This window comes from Schistocerca nitens, chromosome 9 (assembly GCF_023898315.1).
Source record: "Schistocerca nitens isolate TAMUIC-IGC-003100 chromosome 9, iqSchNite1.1, whole genome shotgun sequence".
NCBI lineage: Eukaryota > Metazoa > Arthropoda > Insecta > Orthoptera > Acrididae > Schistocerca > Schistocerca nitens.
Window position 1 is genome coordinate 359,104,456 of NC_064622.1, and position 19,714 is coordinate 359,124,169.

At 39.7% G+C, this 19,714-nt stretch overlaps 1 protein-coding gene across 1 annotated transcript in view; it reads left to right on the plus strand.

The window, feature by feature from the left end:
• LOC126203496 (DNA-directed RNA polymerase III subunit RPC2) overlaps positions 1-19,714 on the plus strand; it is a 185,825-nt gene that overhangs the window by 39,410 nt on the left and 126,701 nt on the right. The window contains exon 4 of the mRNA XM_049937825.1: positions 1,274-1,397. Coding sequence (XP_049793782.1) covers positions 1,274-1,397 — 124 coding nt within the window. The remainder of the gene's footprint in view (positions 1-1,273; positions 1,398-19,714) is intronic.

Consider the following 19,714-nt stretch of genomic DNA (forward strand, 5'->3'; position numbering starts at 1 on the left):
TAAACATCAAAGGTATGAAGCAGAGCTTGCATAAACTCCTCTCGAAGTCCAGTTTAATTTCAATTGTGACACTGCGCATAAAATGTCATAAATATGGTAATGTATTTGATAGTATTTAGGGTGCACATCTATAATAGTACATCTTAATGCTTGCGTCCTAGGCACGTTCTGTGTAGATTATGCAGAGCTAAAAAGATTCAGCACTTCCATTCTCATAGTGTTTTGCGAGCAGTGTGGCAAATGTAATCACCAAATACAGATTTACAGATTAACCGTTGCATTCTCCAACACTTGTAGAGATAATGGAAACAACAAGATGTTCTGTCCTTATGCTGCATGCCTGAAATAGAGAAAATGTCCTAGCAAATAAAGAAAGTATTCATGATGGACATCTTGTCATAAATTCATGTTCCTCTACATGCTGTTGCCTTTTTTAGAGAAAAAAATGATATTGATGAGGGAATAATGGACAGGAAGCAAGGTTATTAAAGCCTTTGACACAACTGAGGAAAACCTCCTTTTTCACTTGTTTAGGGGAAAGAAAATGGCATTAATCAAACTTTGCTTATATTGGAAGTGTAGTAGTTGTTTTGGTGCAGTGTGCTGCTATCAGTATCAACATTTTAACAGCTTATGTTTTTCACTATTACATAAGCTCAGTTTGTAATATTTGCTAGTGACCTCAGTTCTATTTCAAGTTATGAAGTAATCAGTGTGGAAATTATTGAGAAGTAGAGTTTATTGCATATTCCCTAGGCTCCCTGTGGTCAGCTAGGTGCTCTATTTCATTATTTTTTAATTATTTTAACAGACTTTTACACAGTAATATGACCTAATAATATAACTTCTACATGTTATTTTTTGTAAAATGTGAATCAGTGCCAAAATTAAAACTCTGTGTTTATTTTAAACTGTGGGTCTCTAATGCTCTTCCACCACAATTACTGCTAAGCCTCTTCAGTGCATTCCTTCACAACATCAATCCTGTCGCACAGTCTACAGTTCATTGCTATCTATCCTATGTATTTTCCTGATGATAATCCTCATTTGTTTTCTCCATATATTTTCTTTCCTGTGTTGGAACATTAGATCATTGTTGTTGATAGTGCAGGTATTTCAGCTAGTGCTAGAGCAGTTGTATAGCACTTATTCCTTTGTCTTTGTATCTTAAGTCTATTTTATTATAAACATTGTTAAATATGATGACAAATATTTTCCTTAAATTTTTAATAATGTTATACAAAATAATTAAAATAATAGTACTCCATTTCAGGATGCCAATTATGCTTCGCAGCTCTAACTGTGTTCTTACTGGGAAAAGTCAGGCAGAACTGGCCAAGATGAATGAGTGTCCACTTGACCCAGGTGGCTATTTCATTGTCAGAGGACAAGAGAAAGTGAGTGATTATCCACAAGGGAAACATTACACATAAGTCTTAAGTCAGCAAATGCAAAAATACCAGTATTCTGCTTTGCTGGCTTCTAAATATGGTGTATCTTCTTTTTTCACTTATAGTCTTGTGTTCTTGTTTGGAAGGTATGGTCTCTCTCTCTCTCTCTCTCTCTCTCTCTCTCACTGACTGACTGACTGACTGACTGTGTGTGTGTGTGTGTGTGTGTGTGTGTGTGTGTGTGTGTGTCACTATCCTCTTCATTTTCTCTCATTATTTCCTTATTTCAGATTCATGTTGCAGACTTCCCTATGGTGCCATGCTTACTACCTTCAGACATGTAATAAAAACAGACTTATGATATGTCACTGAATAAAATAGTGAACAAGTGTACTGATGTCAAAAATATAAGTGTTCAGAGAGGAAAGTGTGATTTTAAGTTCAACCAGTGCTGGTAGTTACACTCTCACTGTTCCTCTCTATAGCCACTCATTGTACTTAACACTAAGAGTAGAATTCTTAATTTATCGTAAACATTTTGTATTAACAAATATCTCAGATCTTACACTGCCAAAACCATACCTTGGTTATATATAAACCATTCTGCTTATGAATATGCCTAAGAATCACTAAATCATGTAATCTTTTTAAACTTTGCAAATGATTTGTTTTGTACATTGAGCGCATCAAAAAGACTTTGAGGTTTCTATTTAATGTATTTTTTAAGCATAGTTTTGAGAACAATTCAACATAGAATGAAAGAACAAAGGCACATGTTTAGTTGCATGCATGCTTGTAAACCAGTTCCTCAAATTTATGCTTGAAGTTTTTGTAGCAAACATGACTTCTGAAGAGAAAGCAGTCTTTGTTTTGCAGTTTGCAGACAGTGAAATCGCAGAATGTCTTTAACCCTCAAGTTGGCATGCCAGTTTTCATAACACAAGTAGGTTCATGGTGTACTTTGTACACATGTAATGAATATCTGTCTTTATGTGACCGAGGTAAACATGTATGAGCAAAATCACAGTTTAATCATAGTTTAATTAAACAATGACAAAATAAATGTATAGCATGTGAGCCAAATCACTGTTTGAATAAAGAATAATAAAGTAAACTTCCATTGTATCACTCTGTTGCTGTGTACAAGTGTTACCTCACAGTAATGACCCACTCGGAACATTAAAGAGTGCAGTTGCTTCAAATCCCAGCCAAATGTTTACATGATTACTAATTATCCTGTAGACAACTGGGACCATGCTGCTAACTCGTAATCCTTGGCATTTTCTTGCACGGATCGTAAATGTTTTTACATCTAGTTCACTGATTGTTGTATATTACTGTTGCTCATTTGGATGTATGAAACCCCAATTTACCACTGTGTTAGCTAAAGCAATAAAGAAGGAATAGGTATGGGCTCACAATTGTAAAACAACAATAGAACGGTACAAGACAATGTTATATGTGGTTGGCGCACTTTATGCATAGCATGCCTGCTTGAGGGTTAAAAGAGAGGACTATGAACTGAATGTTTGACTTGCGACTGTCTTTTCTGGAGACTCAGTAAATTAGTTTGTAGGATGAGCAGCTCCAATTATGGTTGTGTAGAGAGTTTTATGAAAATGCTTGCAAGTGTGTCATCATTTACAGCTTTTACAAACTCTGTTACTAATAAACTACAGTTTGTGTCAATTTTGTAGACAAAATTTTAATGCCTGAAGAAGACTTTTGTATATGTTATCTTTAGTGACAAATCAACATTTATCTCAGCTGAAGGGTGGGCATGCCAAATGTATGTTTGGTCAGAAACTTCCTGAGAGATATTCCAAAGGGAACGAGACATCTAACATTGAATATCGTTGTTGTGTTTTTCTTTTGTACTGAAGCAAGTGTGACAGCAGTTGATATTCTTGATATCATACAATTTTAGTTCTTTCCTCAATTGTGAAATTTTTGAGAACAGAAATAGATGGTTTGAAATTAGAAATAGTGGGTGTTACTGAACTGTTGTACCAGGAGGAAATGGATGAGTACAGGCTTATCAACACAAAATCAAATACGGCTAATACAGGAGTATATATAATAATCAACAAGAAAACAGGACTGCAGGTGAACTACATGAACAACATAGTAAATGTATTATCATAGCCAAGATAAACACAAAACCATGGTCCAGCACAGTAGTTCAAGTATATATGTCTGCTAGGTGTCCGCACGATAGAGAGACTGAAAAAATTGTGATGAGGCAAATAAACTATTCAGTACATTAAGGGAAACTTAATTGTAAATGGAAATCAATTGTAATGGAAATCAATAGGTGGTGCAGGAAGAGAGCAAAAACAGTAGAAGAATCTGCACTAGAAAAACAATGAAAGAGGAAATTTCCCAGTAGAATCTGGCACATAACACAGTTTAATCATTGCAGACAACTGGGACTTGGAGACACTAGATGGATTCTGATGGATTACAAAATGGTAAGAATTTAGAAACCAAGTTTTAACCCACAAAACATTGCAAGTAGCACATGTGGAGCCCACTCATAATTTATTGGTTATGAACTGCAGAGTACAATTATATACATATATTCAGAAGCATGAGGAGTTACGGAGATGGTTCCTAGACAAGTAGAAACAACCAGAAGGTGTTGAGAATTTCAAAGTGTGCATTAGGTGATACTAACTGAAACGGGGTAGAAGAAGAATGAACAGCTGTGAAAGACATAGTAAAGCCAGCAGAAGGAAACCTAGTCAAAAAGGCAACACCCACCAGAAATTATTGGATAACGCAGGAGATATTCAGTGTGATTAATGAAAAAAATAAAAAGAAACAGGCAAAGTGACAAACTAGGACTGGGAGAGAAGAAATGCAAATCTGTAGACCATTACTGAATAAAGACATTCCCTCAGAATTAATAAAATCTGTGGGAGGGTCAACCATGATAACACTGTTCCTTCTGGTATGCAGGATCCTACAGATTTTAGGAACAACTTAATAATTCCAGTAGCAAAACAGGCAAGTGCTGGCGGATGTGTATATTATCAAACCATAAGAATATAATAGAGGGAAACATTCCACGCGGGAAAAATATATTTAAAAACAAAGATGATGTGACTTACCAAACGAAAGTGCTTGCAGGTCGATAGATACACAAACAAACACATACATACACACAAAATTCAAACTTTCGCAACCAATGGTTGCTTCGTCAGGAAAGAGGGAAGAAGAGGGAAAGATGAAAGGATGTGGGTTTTAAGGGAGAGGGTAAGGAGTCATTCCAATCCTGGGAGCGGAAAGACTTACCTTAGGGGGAAAAAAGGACAGGTGTGCGCGCGCGCGCGCGCGCGCACACACACACACACACACACACACACACACACACACACACACACACACACACACATATATATATCCATCCGCACATACACAGACAGAAGCAGACAGTGTTTATGAGTAAAAGTGCATGAAAGAGAGGCAGTAAGGCAGTAATTGAGAAGGGATGGGGAAAGAGTTGTAGTATATCAATGTTATACAATCCTTATATTGAGCACGCAGTAAAGAAAGAAAACCAAAGAGAGAAGACTGTAAGGTTTGCCATTTGACATTGGAATTCTATAAGAGACAGCAAGATAGTTGGAATATCAGTTCAATGGGGTAGACAGTGTCTTGGAAAGATGTTATAAGATAAAATTCAGCAAGGTTTATGGAATAATATAGTGAAATCAGGTGGTGAAAAGAGATGCTGATGCTGAAAGTAGTACACAAATTTTACGATTTTGGTACCAAAATAACTGATAATGACAGTAGTTAAGATGGCATCAAATGCTGACTTGCAATAAGAAGAAAAACTTTTCTGCAAAAGAGAGATACAGCATATTTCAAAAAGAAGTAAAGTGCTAAGTGACTATCCCAGAACTTGGCATCAATTGCAGGTCGCCTCCCTAATGACTTCCAACACCATCAAGTATGAGGTTCGTTCAAATGAAACCTGGCCAGTGCGTGTACCTTTGCCTTAAACATAAGGTGGCACCACATAATTGCGGGTATGGTGACGCCATCTATTGGTAGAGAGACTGACACATGCGTAGGTGGTCACACAAGTTATCATCCACTACCGAACATGCAGGCGAGTAAGCAGGAACAGCGAGGAGTAATTTGAGTTTTGGCGGTGGAGGGAGTTGGAGGCCGTGAAATTGTATCGCTGGATGAAGGCTCTGTATGGTGAGTACAGTATGAGTTGTTCAAGTGTTGTGGAATGACCTTTAGGGTCGCGAGTCACTGGAAGGCAATGCTCGTTCTGGACAGGCTCAGCATGTCATCACACCAGAAATGGTTGTGGAAGTGAATGCTTTAGTCTTGGACAACTACAGAATCACCATGAACGAGATCCTTCAGTTAGTGGGCACCATAATGCATCAACACTTGAACTTTCGAAAAATCTGTGCGCAATGGGTTCCCCATCAACTGATCACCGAACAGCGCAATACTAGAATGGCACTGTCTTTGAGTCATCTGGAATGTTATTATGAGGAGGAATATGGCTTCCTTGCGCATTGTCACAGGTGATGAAAGATGGTGGAACAGTGTTGAACCGGAAAGCAAGCGTCAGAGCAAGCAGTGGAAACATGCGACTGCATCACCTCCAAAGGAAACAAAGGCTGTGCACACCAGTTCTGGTAAGGTCATGATGTTCTTTTTTAACCACAAGGGGCTACTACTTGTCGAGTTCCTGAAATGGGAAAGAACCGTCAATGCCAGCATTATCAAGCCACTTTACAGAACCTTAGACGAGCCATGAAGTCGAAATGCTGAGGCATGTTGTCCAGTGGCATTATCCTCCCGCATGATAATGCCCGCCCACACACGGCCAATGCGGTGAAGACGACATTGCAGCAATTTCGGTGGGAAACAATGGAACATCCACCATACAGTCCCGATGTTTCACCGTGTGACTTTCATGTGTTTCGACCTCTGAAACAAGCTATTTGAGGACATCGATTTGCAATGGATGACAAAAGTGTGTGACTGGGTCTAGGCCTGGATCCGACAGCAGCCTACTAGCTTCTTGCGGCTAGTGTCACAATAGGATAAATGTGCTATCAGTTTTGGTGACTATTTTTTAGTATGTGTACTGCATATAACTACATTTTTGTGTTAATAAAATCATTACCGTTACTTTACACTACTAACCGGGTTTCATTTGAATGCCCCTTATATTTGATTTTAAATATTTCTCATAATTAATTATTAAATTTACAAATTTAAAATGCTGTCATAATCTGCTCATAAAGAGGTGTAATCTTATGTTAAAAGTTTAACACAATATGACAAGTCTTATAGCTACAAACTGTATGTTGGGCTTAAGGCAGAACCAAGCGAGGTGGCGCAGTAATTAGCACACTGGACTCGCATTCGGGAGGGTGATGGTTCAAACTTGCATCCGTCCATCCAGATTTAGGTTTTCTGTGATTTCCCCAAATTGCTTCAGGCAAATGCTGGGATGGTTCCTTCAAAAGGATATGGGCAGTTTCCTTCTCCAACCTTGAAACAATCTGAGCTTGTGCTCCGTCTCTAATGACCTTGTGTTGACAGGACATTAAACTCATTCTTCCTTCCTTTCTTCCTTCAAGGCACACTCATACTTGGGCTTTATTAATCCACTATTTGAGAATTTGTGCACTTAGTGTCTTCCAACAAACTTCAAACATAATGTCAAATGTTTATGAAACTTTTTCTTGCAGATTCTCCCCACAAAGTGATGACAGGAAAAAAAGTTATTCACTTACTGCATTTGTACTGTTCATACGGTACAACTAACATTACTACCAACTCTAATCGCAGCGCAGTTTACAGACGATATACCATTAAATGTGCCTGCAAAATCAAACCATTGTATGACCCACAGTTTCGGAGATATGATGTCATAAACTTTGAGGTGCATGAAAAACTTCTTTTACTTAAAATGGAACACAAATTACCCACACTATGTTCATTCATGGTGGGGAGGCTTGCGTGCCTCAGCGATACAGATAGCCATACCGTAGGTGCAACCACAACGGAGGGGTATCTGTTGAGAGGCCAGACAAACGTGTGGTTCCTGAAGAGGGGCAGCAGCCTTTTCAGTAGTTGCAGGGGCAACCGTCTGGATGATTGACTGATCTGGCCTTGTAACACTAACCAAAACGGCCTTGCTATGCTGGTACTGCGAACAGCTGAAAGCAAGGGGAAACTACAGCCATAATTTTTCCCGAGGGCATGCAGCTTTACTGTATGGGTTAATGATAATGGCATCCTTTTGGGTAAAATATTCTGGAGGTAAAATAGTCCCCATTCGGATCTCCGGGTGGGGACTACTCAGGAGGACATTGTTATCAGGAGAAAGAAAACTGGTGTTCTATGGATCGGAACGTGGAATGTCAGATCCCCCTTAGTCAGGCAGGTAGGTTAGAAAATTTAAAAAGGGAAATGGATAGGTTGAAGTTACATATAGTGCGAATTAGTGAAGTTTGGTGGCAGGAGGAACAATACTTCTGGTCAGGTAATAATAATGAGCGTATGGCATTGGTGGCTGGGCGACCCCTCGCGGGACGGTTCGGCCGCCGCTCCACAAGTTCTTTAATGCCACTACGGCGACTTGCGAGTGAATGAGGATGAAATGATGATGAAAGACACACAACACCCAGTCATCTCGAGGCAGAGAAATTCCCTGACCACGCCGGGAATCAAACCAGGGACCCCGTGCGCGGGAAGCAAGAACGCTACCGCAAGACCACGAGCTGCGGACTCTGGTCAGGTGAATACAAGGTTATAAATACAAAAACAAATAGGTGTAATGCAGGAGTAGGTTTAATTATGAATAGGAAAATAGGAATGCGGGTAAGGTACTACAAACAGCATAGCGAACGCATTATTGTGGCCAAGATAGATATGAAGCCCACGCCTACAACAGTAGTACAAGTTTATATGCCAACTAGCTCTGCAGATGACGAAGAGATTGATGAAATGTATGATGAGGTAAAAGAAATTATTCAGATAGTGAAGGGAGACAAAAATTTAATAGTCATGGATGACTCGAGCTCAATGGTAGGAAAAGAAAGAGAAGGAAACGTAGTAGGTGAATATGGATTGGGGCTAAGAAATGAAAGAGGAAGCTGCCTGGTAGAATTTTGCACAGAGCATAGTTTAATCATAGCTAACACGTGGTTCAAGAATCATAAAAGGAGGTTGTATACATGGAAGGAGCCTGGAGATACTGAAAGGTCTCAGATAGATTATATAATGGTAAGACAGAGATTCAGGAGCCAGGTTTTAAATTGTAAGACATTTCCAGTGGCAGATGTGGACTCTGACCACAATCTATTGGTTATGAACTGTAGATTAAACCTGAAGAAACTGCAAAAAGGTGGGAATTTGAAGAGATGGTCCTGGATAAACTGAAAGAACCAGAGGTTGTAGAGAGCTTCATGGAGAGCATTAGGGAATGATTGACAAGAATGGAGGAAAGAAATACAGTAGAAGAAGAATGGGTAACTTTGAGAGATGAAATAGTGAAGATAGCAGAGGATCAAGTAGGTAAAAAGATGAGGGCTAATAGAAATACTTGGGTAACAGAAGAGATATTGAATTTAATTGATGAAAAGAGAAAATATAAAAATACAGTAAATGAAGCAGACAAAAAGGAATACAAACGTCTCAAAAATGAGATCGACAGGAAGTGCAAAATGGCTAGAGGAAAAATGTAAGGATGTAGAGGCGCATATCACTAGGGGTAAGATAGATAATACCTACAGGGAAATTAAAGAGACCTTTGGAGAAAAGAGAACCACTTGCATGAGTATCAAGAGCTCAGATGGTAACCCAGTTCTAAGCAAAGAAGGGAAAGCAGAATGATGGAAGGAGTATATAGAGGGTCTATACAAGGGTGGTGTTCTTGAGGACAGTATTATAGAAATGGAAGAGAATGTAGATGAAGATGAAATAGGAGATATGATACTGCTTGAAGAGTTTGACAGAGCACTGAAAGACCTAAGTTGATACAAGGCCCTGGGAGTAGACAAATTTCCATTAGAACTACTGATAGCCTTGGGAGAGCCAGCCCTGACAAAACTCTACCGTCTGGTGAGCAAGATGTTTGAGACAGGCGAAATAACCTCAGACTTCAAGAAGAATATAATAATTCCAATCACAAAGAAAGCAAGTGTCGACAGATGTGAAAATTACCGAACTGTTTAATAAGCCAAAGCTGCAAAATATTAACACGAATTCTTTACAGATGAATGGAAAAACTGGTTAGAAGCCGACCTCGGGGAGGATCAGATGGATTCCGTAGAAATGTTGGAACACGTGAGGAAGTACTGACCCTACGACTTATCTCAGAAAATAGATTAAGGAAAGGCAAACCTACGTTTCTAGCATTTGTAGACTTACAGAAAGCTTTTGACAATTTTGGCTGGAATACTGTCTTTCAAATTCTGAAGGTGGCAGGGGTGAAATACAGGGAGCAAAAGGCTATTTACAATGTGTACAGAAACCAGATGGCAGTTATGAGAGTCGAGGGGCATGAAAAGGAATAAGTGGTTGGGAAGAGAGTGAGACAGGTTTGTAGCCTATCCCTGATGTTATTCAATCTGTATATTGAGCAAGCAGTAAAGGAAACAAAATAAAAATTTGGATTAGGAATTAAAATCCATGGAGAAGAAATAAAAACTTTGAGGTTTGCCGATGACATTGTAATTCTGTCACAGTCACCAAATGACCTGGAAGAGCAGCTGAACGGAATGGACAGTGTCTTGAAAGATGGATATAAGATGAACATCAACAAAAGCAAAACGAGGATAATGGAGTGTAGTCGAATTAAATCAGGTGATGCTGCGGGAATTAGATTAAGAAATGAGGTTTCTTAAAGTAGTAAATGAGTTTTCTTAAAGTAGTAGTAAATGAGTTTTGCTATTTGGGGAGCAAAATAACTGATGATGGTCGAAGTAGAGAGGATATAAAATGTAGACTGGCAATGGCAAGGAAAGTGTTTCTGAAGAAGAGAAATTTGTTAACATTGTGTATAGATTTAAGTGTCAGGAAGTCGTTTCTGAAAGTATTTGTATGGAGTGTAGCTATGTATGGAAGTGAAATGTGGATGATAAAAAGTTTAGACAAGAAGAGAATAGAAGCTTTCAAAATGTGGTGCTATAGTAGAATGCTGAAGATTAGATGGGTAGATCGCATAACTAATGAGGAGGCATTGAATAGAATTGGAGAGAAGAGAAATTTGTGGCACAACTTGACTAGAAGAAGAGATTGGTTGGTAGGGCATATTCTGAGGCATCAAGGGATCACCAATTTAGCATTGGAGGGCATCGTGGAGGGTAAAAATCATAGAGGGAGACCAAGAGACGAATATAACTAAACAGATTCAGAAGGATGTAGGTTGCAGTAGGTACTGGGATATGAAGAAGCTTGCACAGGATAGAGTAGCATGGAGAGCTACATCAAACCAGTCCCTGGACCGAAGACGACCACAACAACAACAACAACAACAACAACATGTTCATTCAGTGTTTCGTAGCAATTAAATAGTGACTTCCAACAGATTTCAAGCATAATTTCAAACCTTTTCTAAAGCTTTTCTTGGTTACATTCTTACTGTCAAATATTTAACACATTAACTCATTTGTAAGGTAGCCAGACATTTGAAACTGTTTTATAAATGAAAGTTTGATTCTTTGAAGAATGTGGGATTAACTGGTTGTGATATGATGAATTATATTAAACATGGGCGTTTGAGTTTTGCTCATAAGCGGCATTTTGAGTTGTGCACATCCTGCGATGATGACTCAGTGTGTACATGGCCTCAGGCCCAGCTTAGGCCATGGTGGATGTGCCAGCTTCTGGCTAGCAGTCATGTTGTGCAAAGTTTTTTGTAAGTTTAATTCAGTAAATTTTTGACAACTTTTATGTTGTTTAATGTATAAAGCAGTTTGCGTATCAAAATTCGAATAAGCATATGTGACATCAGCTCCACCGCTAGCACACTCAGTGGCTTCTGTATATATTGTTTGTGTTTGTGAATCTACAGTGCAAACCATAATATGAGGGTTGTCCAGAAAGTAATGCACCACATTTTTTTCTTCAACAATTCTTTATTGAACATAATGAGAATTACACATATAAAAGATTGGTGTTTTATCTACACACCCTATTTTTTCATGTAATCTCCATCCCATTCTGTGGTCTTCCTCCTGCATGAAACAAGGGCGTGTATTTCCTGTCAGTACCAATCCTTGTCGTGGTAGTGGTGCCAGTGCTTCATTGTGTGAATCACCACCTCATAGCCCCCAAAATGTCTTCCACAAATGGCATCCATTAATGGTGAATGGCAACATCAGTTCACTGCAACATGTCAGGTGTTACACCTGTGGAGGATCTCCTCAACCGCTGCAAATTATGGAGCTCCGCCAAACTGCCATCTGATGACCTCACCCTCTGTACCCAGTGACTAACTGTACTTCTGCCGACAGCAGATGCTCCATAGACTTTACACAAGTGTTTGTGAATATTCCCCACTGTTCTTTTGCTGCAGTGAGAAATTCAGTGATGGCAAGTTGCTTGTAATGTACATCACCTACAGATGCCATTTTGAAACTGTCCTGAAGCTACACTATTTGTCGTAAGTTATGGAAACTTGGCACGCCCATTCAGGAGACTTCAAATAATACATACATAACGTTTCACATTCGTAACATTGTTTTCAGCTGAGAAAAAAAAAGCGGTGTATTATTTTCTGGGTAACCCTCATGGGTACAGTGAAGAAAATTACATGGCAGCAACTCAATTCTGCCAGTATTTAGATATAAATTACAATCAATACATGTAAAAAGATACAGCATGGAAAAGTTTTTTCTAAGTTTAATACAGTAAATTTTTGACAACATTCGTGTTATTTAATGTGTAAAGGAGTTCACGTACTTAAACTGTAGCTCTCAGTGACATGCTCCGATTGAGATACTCACACGATTTGTAACACAATAAATTAAGTTGTGAGATGCACTTTAATTGAAAGTCAATTGAAAATTAATATAAAATCTGATACAAGTCAAATACACATCCAGCAAGGCATTATGCAGTGGCGGACATTGTTACTTGCTATATTTAATGTTCAGTTCCTAAGGTTTATATTTGTTTTTATTAATTGTTTATAAATATGCGTAGTTTCACCCACAACATGAGAACTGTCATAGATAACATAATTCTCAATATTGCAATAGAAAGAAGAATAAAAAAGAAAGTGGAGCCATATTAATAATTGTTGTGATATTTGATGGCACAGAGTATATGAAATGATTTTAAGCACTGCAGTGAAGTTTGTAACTGTTTAACTTTGAATTTTTGGGCAAATTATTGCACATTAAATTGAGTGAAAGGTATCAGATTAGACTAGAATTTTAACACATAGCTAACGAGGCAATCATAATTTCAATGTCATTAATGTATCAAAAGCTCTAAATTAAGCTAGTGGAACTAAAAGCTTATTAAGTGACGTAGATGCGGGATTTTCTGTGTAGGGGTGAACCAAAACCATAAAGGGACAGCTGCCATCTTGCAATAGGACCGTGTTCTGGGTGATTTGATTCAGGCAACATCTGGACTAATATGAATAGCGTCCCAGCAGCGTACATTTTGAGAGAGAGAAATTTTTCGGACTGTCAGTCACAACAATTTCAACAGAATAAAGAACAGCTATACACAACCTGGAAACAAGTTCTGTCCTGATCACCCTGTCCACTGACAAAGGTTTCCACATGGAAGTTATGAACTGGAAATGTCTGCCTGGTGGAAGGCCTCTGCCATTTAACTGGCTCCTCCACTTATAAACCCTGCCCTGCCATAGTGATCCCACGCCACAAGTACAGCATAACCTCCTGCCCATGCTTAAAGCCTCAGGCCCTTCCCAGAACCTCATCACTGAATCCATTTCCCTCCTCACTCCTATGACATGCACATTCTATATGCTCCCCAAAAACCACAAAACCAACAATCCTGGATGCCCCATTGTAGCTGGTTACTGTGCCCCCACTGAAAGAATTTTGGCCCCCATTGACCAATACCCTCAACTAATTGCCTGAAATCCAGCCTTCCAGTTCACAGATACCAACCATTTCCTTAACTGACTCTCCACCGTCCCCATCCCTTTACCTCCTGGATCCCTACTTGTCACTGTTGTTGCCACTTCCCCATAAATCAACACCCCTCTTGCCCATGGTCTTGCCACTATTGAACACCACCTTTTCTAATGTCCTATAGACTCCATACACCCTACCTCACTCCTCATACACTTTACTAACTTTATCATAACACACAACTACTTCTTCACTGAAGGGAAAGTATACAAAGAAATCTGCTGCACAGCTGAGGGCACCCACATGGTACCATCATATGCCGTCCTTTTATGGGCCGTCTAGAGAAAACTCTCCTAGCCTCCCAAAATGCCAAACACGTAGTCTGGTTCAGAGTCATTGGTGATATCATCATGATGTGAACTTCCAGCATATCTGCAGTGACAGGAACTTACGTATGCAATATGCTGAAGGTCTCACCAAGGTCTTCTCAGATAGGCACTGTTCCCCATACCTAGTCTGCAAACAGATCTCCATTCCCATTTTCCCACACACCCCCAATCTTCCCACCACCCTTGACAATCAGCTGCAAAGGAGTGCTCCCTTCATCATACAGTACCACACCGGAGTGGAACAATTGAACCACATCCTCCATCAGTGCTTTGAATGTCTGTCATCATGCTCTGATGTGAGGGACATCCTACCCAAGATCCTTCCATCCCCTCCACATCCTATCCAAAATCCTTCCCACCCCTCCTAAAATGGTGTTCCATTGCCTCCCTACCTCCACAGCATCCTAGTTCATCCCTATGCCACTCCTAATCTGAACCCCTTGCCACAGGCACCATATCCCTACGGAAGAACCAGGTGTAAGACCTGCCTGACCAGCTCACCAGCACTTCTTATTCCAATCCTGTCTCAGGCTAATCTTACCTCATCAGAGGCTGGGCCATCTGTGAAAGCAACCATGTCACAATATACCACATCTGCTGCAATCGTTGCACAGCTTTTTGTATTGGTATGACAACCATCCTGCTGTCCACCAGGATGAATGGCCACCACCAAACTGTGGCCATGAGCATGGTAGACCACCCTGTGGCATAACATGCAGCTGAACATAACATGCTTTATTTCAGTGGCTGCTTTACAATCCAGGCCACTTGCATCCTCTCCTTCATGACCAGCTTTTCTAAACTGTGCAGATGGGAGCTCTCCTTAAAACACATTCCCTGCTCCTGAAATTATCCCACCCTCAACTTGCAGTAACTTACTGTCCTCACACCACACACCCAACACTTCCCATTCCTTTATCCTGTAACTCCAGCCCTATTCACATCCCCTCACCCTTATTGTGTGCCATCCTGTGCCAACAGACCTGCCTGATTTTCCCACATCCCTGTTCCTCTCCTTTTCTGCTCCACTCCACTTCCTCCCCCTTTACCCCCAATCTCCCTGCCCCACAGCCTCCCGACTCTGTGTCTGGCTGTCTTGTCCTGCATTTCCTTGCCTCTGTTTAGTCCTAAACAGTTGCAGTTTTTTAATTATCATAATTTGCCCCTGTATACAGCCTAGTAGTTATTTATGCGACTGATTAGTAATATCAGGGGTATGTGCAGAATTCTGTTGATTGGACTCTGTCTTGAATGAGCATACGAGAGCAACACGTGGACTTCTCACTACATTAGTGATCAATGACTTTAAGCTGCTGGTGCCATAGTTCAATGCTTTGGGCTGTAGGAGGTGCTGTGCCATTCTTTTGAAGAAATCACTCTTCTCAGTTTCAGTTGAATTGCCCCTGTTGAAATGGACCTTTTGTTCCTGTGTTATTCACATCCCAACTCAATAGACATTGAATAATGAATGAATGAGCTAGTGAGTCAATTGTATTGGTTAGACTCACACCAGCAATCGGACTGTGGAATGTGGACAATGGACTGCTAACTTGCAGATATCTGTGTGTGTTCTTTTTAGCAAGTAATATGGTTTTAATCACATATAAATTACAGAAGTCCATCATTTTAAATTCAGAATTCATTTACTTTCCTGAGTCTCATTTTAGATAAGTTGAATTGGCTGATGCACCTGAGAGATGCATTAACACTCAAAATTTTGGTGATGCACCCGTAACAAGACATAGGGATCAGACCGAACATATTTGTTTCAGTTTTATAGAGTCTTTGTACAGTCACGGATTGATTACAATTGCACAGTGTTGGACTTGCTAGGATATCTTACCTGAAGATGCAATCCACCATGCATAAATTGGTTTTAAGACAGTATCCAATTCCCATCCTCTCTGTGGAGTTCACTGAACTCCCTCTTTACTGCAGGTAGAAAATACTGTTTGAAAGGCCTGTAAAATGTAAAATCGCTAAAATTGCTAGCTCATCTTACCATTGTTGCTGTACCTCACCCCCCTCCCTGCTCTCCTTCCACTTTTTTAGGGGCAAAATATTTTGATAATCATCATATAAGGTGAGGAAACCCTTTGGGATTTGTTAGAGTTTACTTCAAGAGTTGTCCTTTAGAGATGCCTTTAGGTTATGGTTGGAGCAAAAAGCTGTCTTGGATCCCTTCAGAAGTGTAAACTTATTTTAGCTCTAACATGTTTTAAAAATGAAAGCACCCTGAGTGTGCTTTTAAATTGTCAGTGTACAATATTTGGATTAGCATTGCAATTTGGTAAAGTATACATAAAAGGATCCAAGCAGGGAAACACTCTTGACTGCTCCTCAGTTTTCCGTGGACATACCCTCACTATTTACTGTCCAGAACCATTTCCAGTGAACATTAAGATATGTAAATAATCCTTAAGGTACTAGAAGCAGATGAGACATTATAGTAGTAATAACTTTCTTGTCCAGATTCAGTCACTGCTCTACAATCAGTCCAATTGGTGTGACAAACATTACAAAAAATATCCAAATGATCCATACCATTTTTCTCTTTTTACTAACACCAGATAAGGCTGCAGCATTCTGGATGCAAGAAAACTATCATGCTTGTCACTGATATAACCACAGTCCATTGTGCTATATATCCCTGTAAGCTTCAAGATCACTGTTGAATCAAAAGGTCGTGCACTGATGAGTTACCGGGAGTGGAAAACATGCTGCTATCAATGAAACTAATTGTCCGTCTCTGCCATTCTTCCATTCAGTCAGAGAGAAATGAAGAAAATTGCTTACAAAACATTTGTCGAGCCCTTCATAGAACACTGCTCAAGTGTGTGGGCCTGTACTAAACAGGACTAACAGGGGATGTGGAACATAACAGATTTACCCATGGGAGAGAGTCACAGATATGCTGAAGGAACTGAACTGGCAGACACTGGAAGACAAATGCAAATCATCCTTTGAAAGCGTACTCACAAAGTTTTAAGAACCAAGTTGGAGTATACAAAGGGCTTGATCCCCATGTCCTCAGTCACTCCTGTTTCTGGCACAACAAACATAAAACAGATTTAGGTGATGAATCTAGTAATATAAATCCTCTATATATATCAGTAGCATAGGGCTCACAAGGACAGGATTAGATTAATTGCAGCACACATAGATGTTTAAACAACCATTGTTCCTGCACTGCATGCAAGAATGGAACAGGAAGAAGCCTTAACAACTGGGCAATGGGAAGTATCCTCTGTCATGCACTTCAGTTACTTACAGAGTATGGATGATCGTATACATGTAACAGTGGCACTGATATGTCTCTATGTAGCACTTCTTTTTCTCTTACTCATTGCTTTCTTAATTAATTGAAGAACTCATAATTATTTTGGTGGTGCCTGTGACATCTCTATGTACATCTACATACATACATACATACATACATACTCCGCAAGCCACCATATGGCACGTGACAGAGGGTACCCTTTACCACAATTAGTTGTTTCCTTTCCTGTTCCATTTGCAGATAGAGCTAGGGAAAAATGGCTGTCTATATGCCTTCATATGAGCCCTAAATTCCTCGTATCTTATCTTTGTGGTCCCTATGTGAAATATATGTTGGCCGCAGTAGGATTGTTCTGCAGTCAGCTTCAAATGCCAGTTCTCTAAACTTCCTCTGTAGTGTTCTTCGAAATGAATGTCTTCTTCCCTCCAGGGATTTCCACTTGTACTCCGAAAGCATATCTGTAAGGCCGGTATTACACTATCAAATTTCTTTGTCAAAGATTTGATCAAAGATGTGATCAAATATTCCGTCAAATGTATTTGACAAAGATCTTTGACGTAGCGCTAGAAGGGGTATTACACTGTCATCAAATTTTTCGTCAAAGTTCAAGATGGCTGACAACAACTTGTTATTAACCGCAGCAGTTGCACATACCGCAATTGCATTGTGTGCACATGCGGAAAAGAAGTGGGGGGAAAAAAAGGAACCATACATACGAGGTTGACAGTCTTAAATTCCTGGGATTACAACTTGATAATAAATTCAGTTGGGAGGAGCACACCACAGAACTGCAGAAATGCCTTAACAAATCTGTATTTGCAATTCGAGTGTTAGCAGACATAGGCAACATAAAATGAAATGAAATATCGTGTGGCTAGGGCCTCCCGTCAGGTAGACCATTCGCCTGGTGCAGGTGTTTCGAGTTGACGCCACTTTTGCGACCTGCGCGCCGATGGGGATGAAATGATGATGATTAGGACAACACAACACCCAGTCCCTGAGCGGAGAAAATCTCCGACCCAGCCGGGAATCGAACACAGGACCTTAGGATTGACATTCTGTCACGCTGACCACTCAGCTACCGGGGCCGGACACATAAAATGAAAAAGCTTGCATACTTTGCCAACTTTCATTCCATAATGTCATATGGGATAATATTTTGGGGTAAGTCCTGAAGTCAAACAAAAGTTTTCAGAGTCCAAAAGCATGTAATACGTATTATTTGTGGAGTAAATTCATGGACGTCCTGCAGAAACCTCTTCAAAGAACGGTATACTAACTACTGCCTCTCAGTATATTTACTCCTTAATGAAATTTGTCCTAAATAATATATCTCTTTTTTCCAGCAAACAACTCAGTTCATATATACAATACCAGGAACAAAAAGGATCTGCACAAGGACTTAAAAGCACTTACTTTAGTTCAAAAAGGGGTCCACTACTCAGGAACACTCATCTTCAATAATTTGCCAGCAAACATAAAAAATTTAGTTAGAAATAAAGATCAGTTTAAAAGGAGCCTGAAAGACTTACTAGTGGCCAACTCCTACTCCATTGTCGAAATTTTTAATAGAAACAAATGATGTATTGTATTTATTCATACTATTAGTATTGTTATTTCAGCTTAAAAAAATCGACATGTTCCACATCCACGAGGATCTCCTCAGCATGGATCTATGGAACGAAAAACTAATCTAATCTGGGTGAAACCGTGGGTTTTACGACGACATGATAAAAGCATTCAACAAAACTTTTTACGTGAGCTTACAGTGGAAGACGTCAAGTCGTACATCAATTACTTAAGAATGGATGAGCATACATCTCTGTATGTGCTCAATGAAGTGTATCCTCATATCACAAAGCACAATATTCACTTAAGAACTGCTACATCTTCAGAAGACAGGCTCACTGTAACACTCCGATTCCTTGCTACAGGAGAGGGTTATGTTATGTTAGGTCAGGTCAGGTCAGGTCAGGTCAGGTCAGGTCAGGTCAGGCCAGGTCTCCAATCTTCTTAATCTATTTTTGTATTCAGGGTGCCTCACGTTGTAAAGTTTCTCATCAGCTTCAGACATCTCTCTTAATTTTGTAGTTGTCGGCACACACCAATTGTATTTACCGACAATGGTTATAAAATCACTACAGACGACAGAACGCTGCAGCGATGCTAGCGCTCCATGTGGTAACATGTCACATTGCAGTGAACAGAAGACAAGCGATTTCTTTGATCAAATATACAGCGAGGCCCTAGATTTGATCAAATATTGGATGACATTTGACGAAGTCCCTATTACACTATCAAATATCTTTGACAAAGATATTGGACAAAGAAATTTGATAGTGTAATACCGGCCTAACACTTGTATTCTGATTGAACCTACTGGTAACAAATCTAGCAGCTCGCCTCTGAATTGCTTCAATGTCTTCTTTCAATCTAACCTGGTGTGGATCCCAAATACTTGAGCAGTACTCAAGACTAGGTCACATTGGTGTCCTATATGCAGTCTTCTTTACAGATGAACCACACTTTCCTAAAATTCTCCCAATA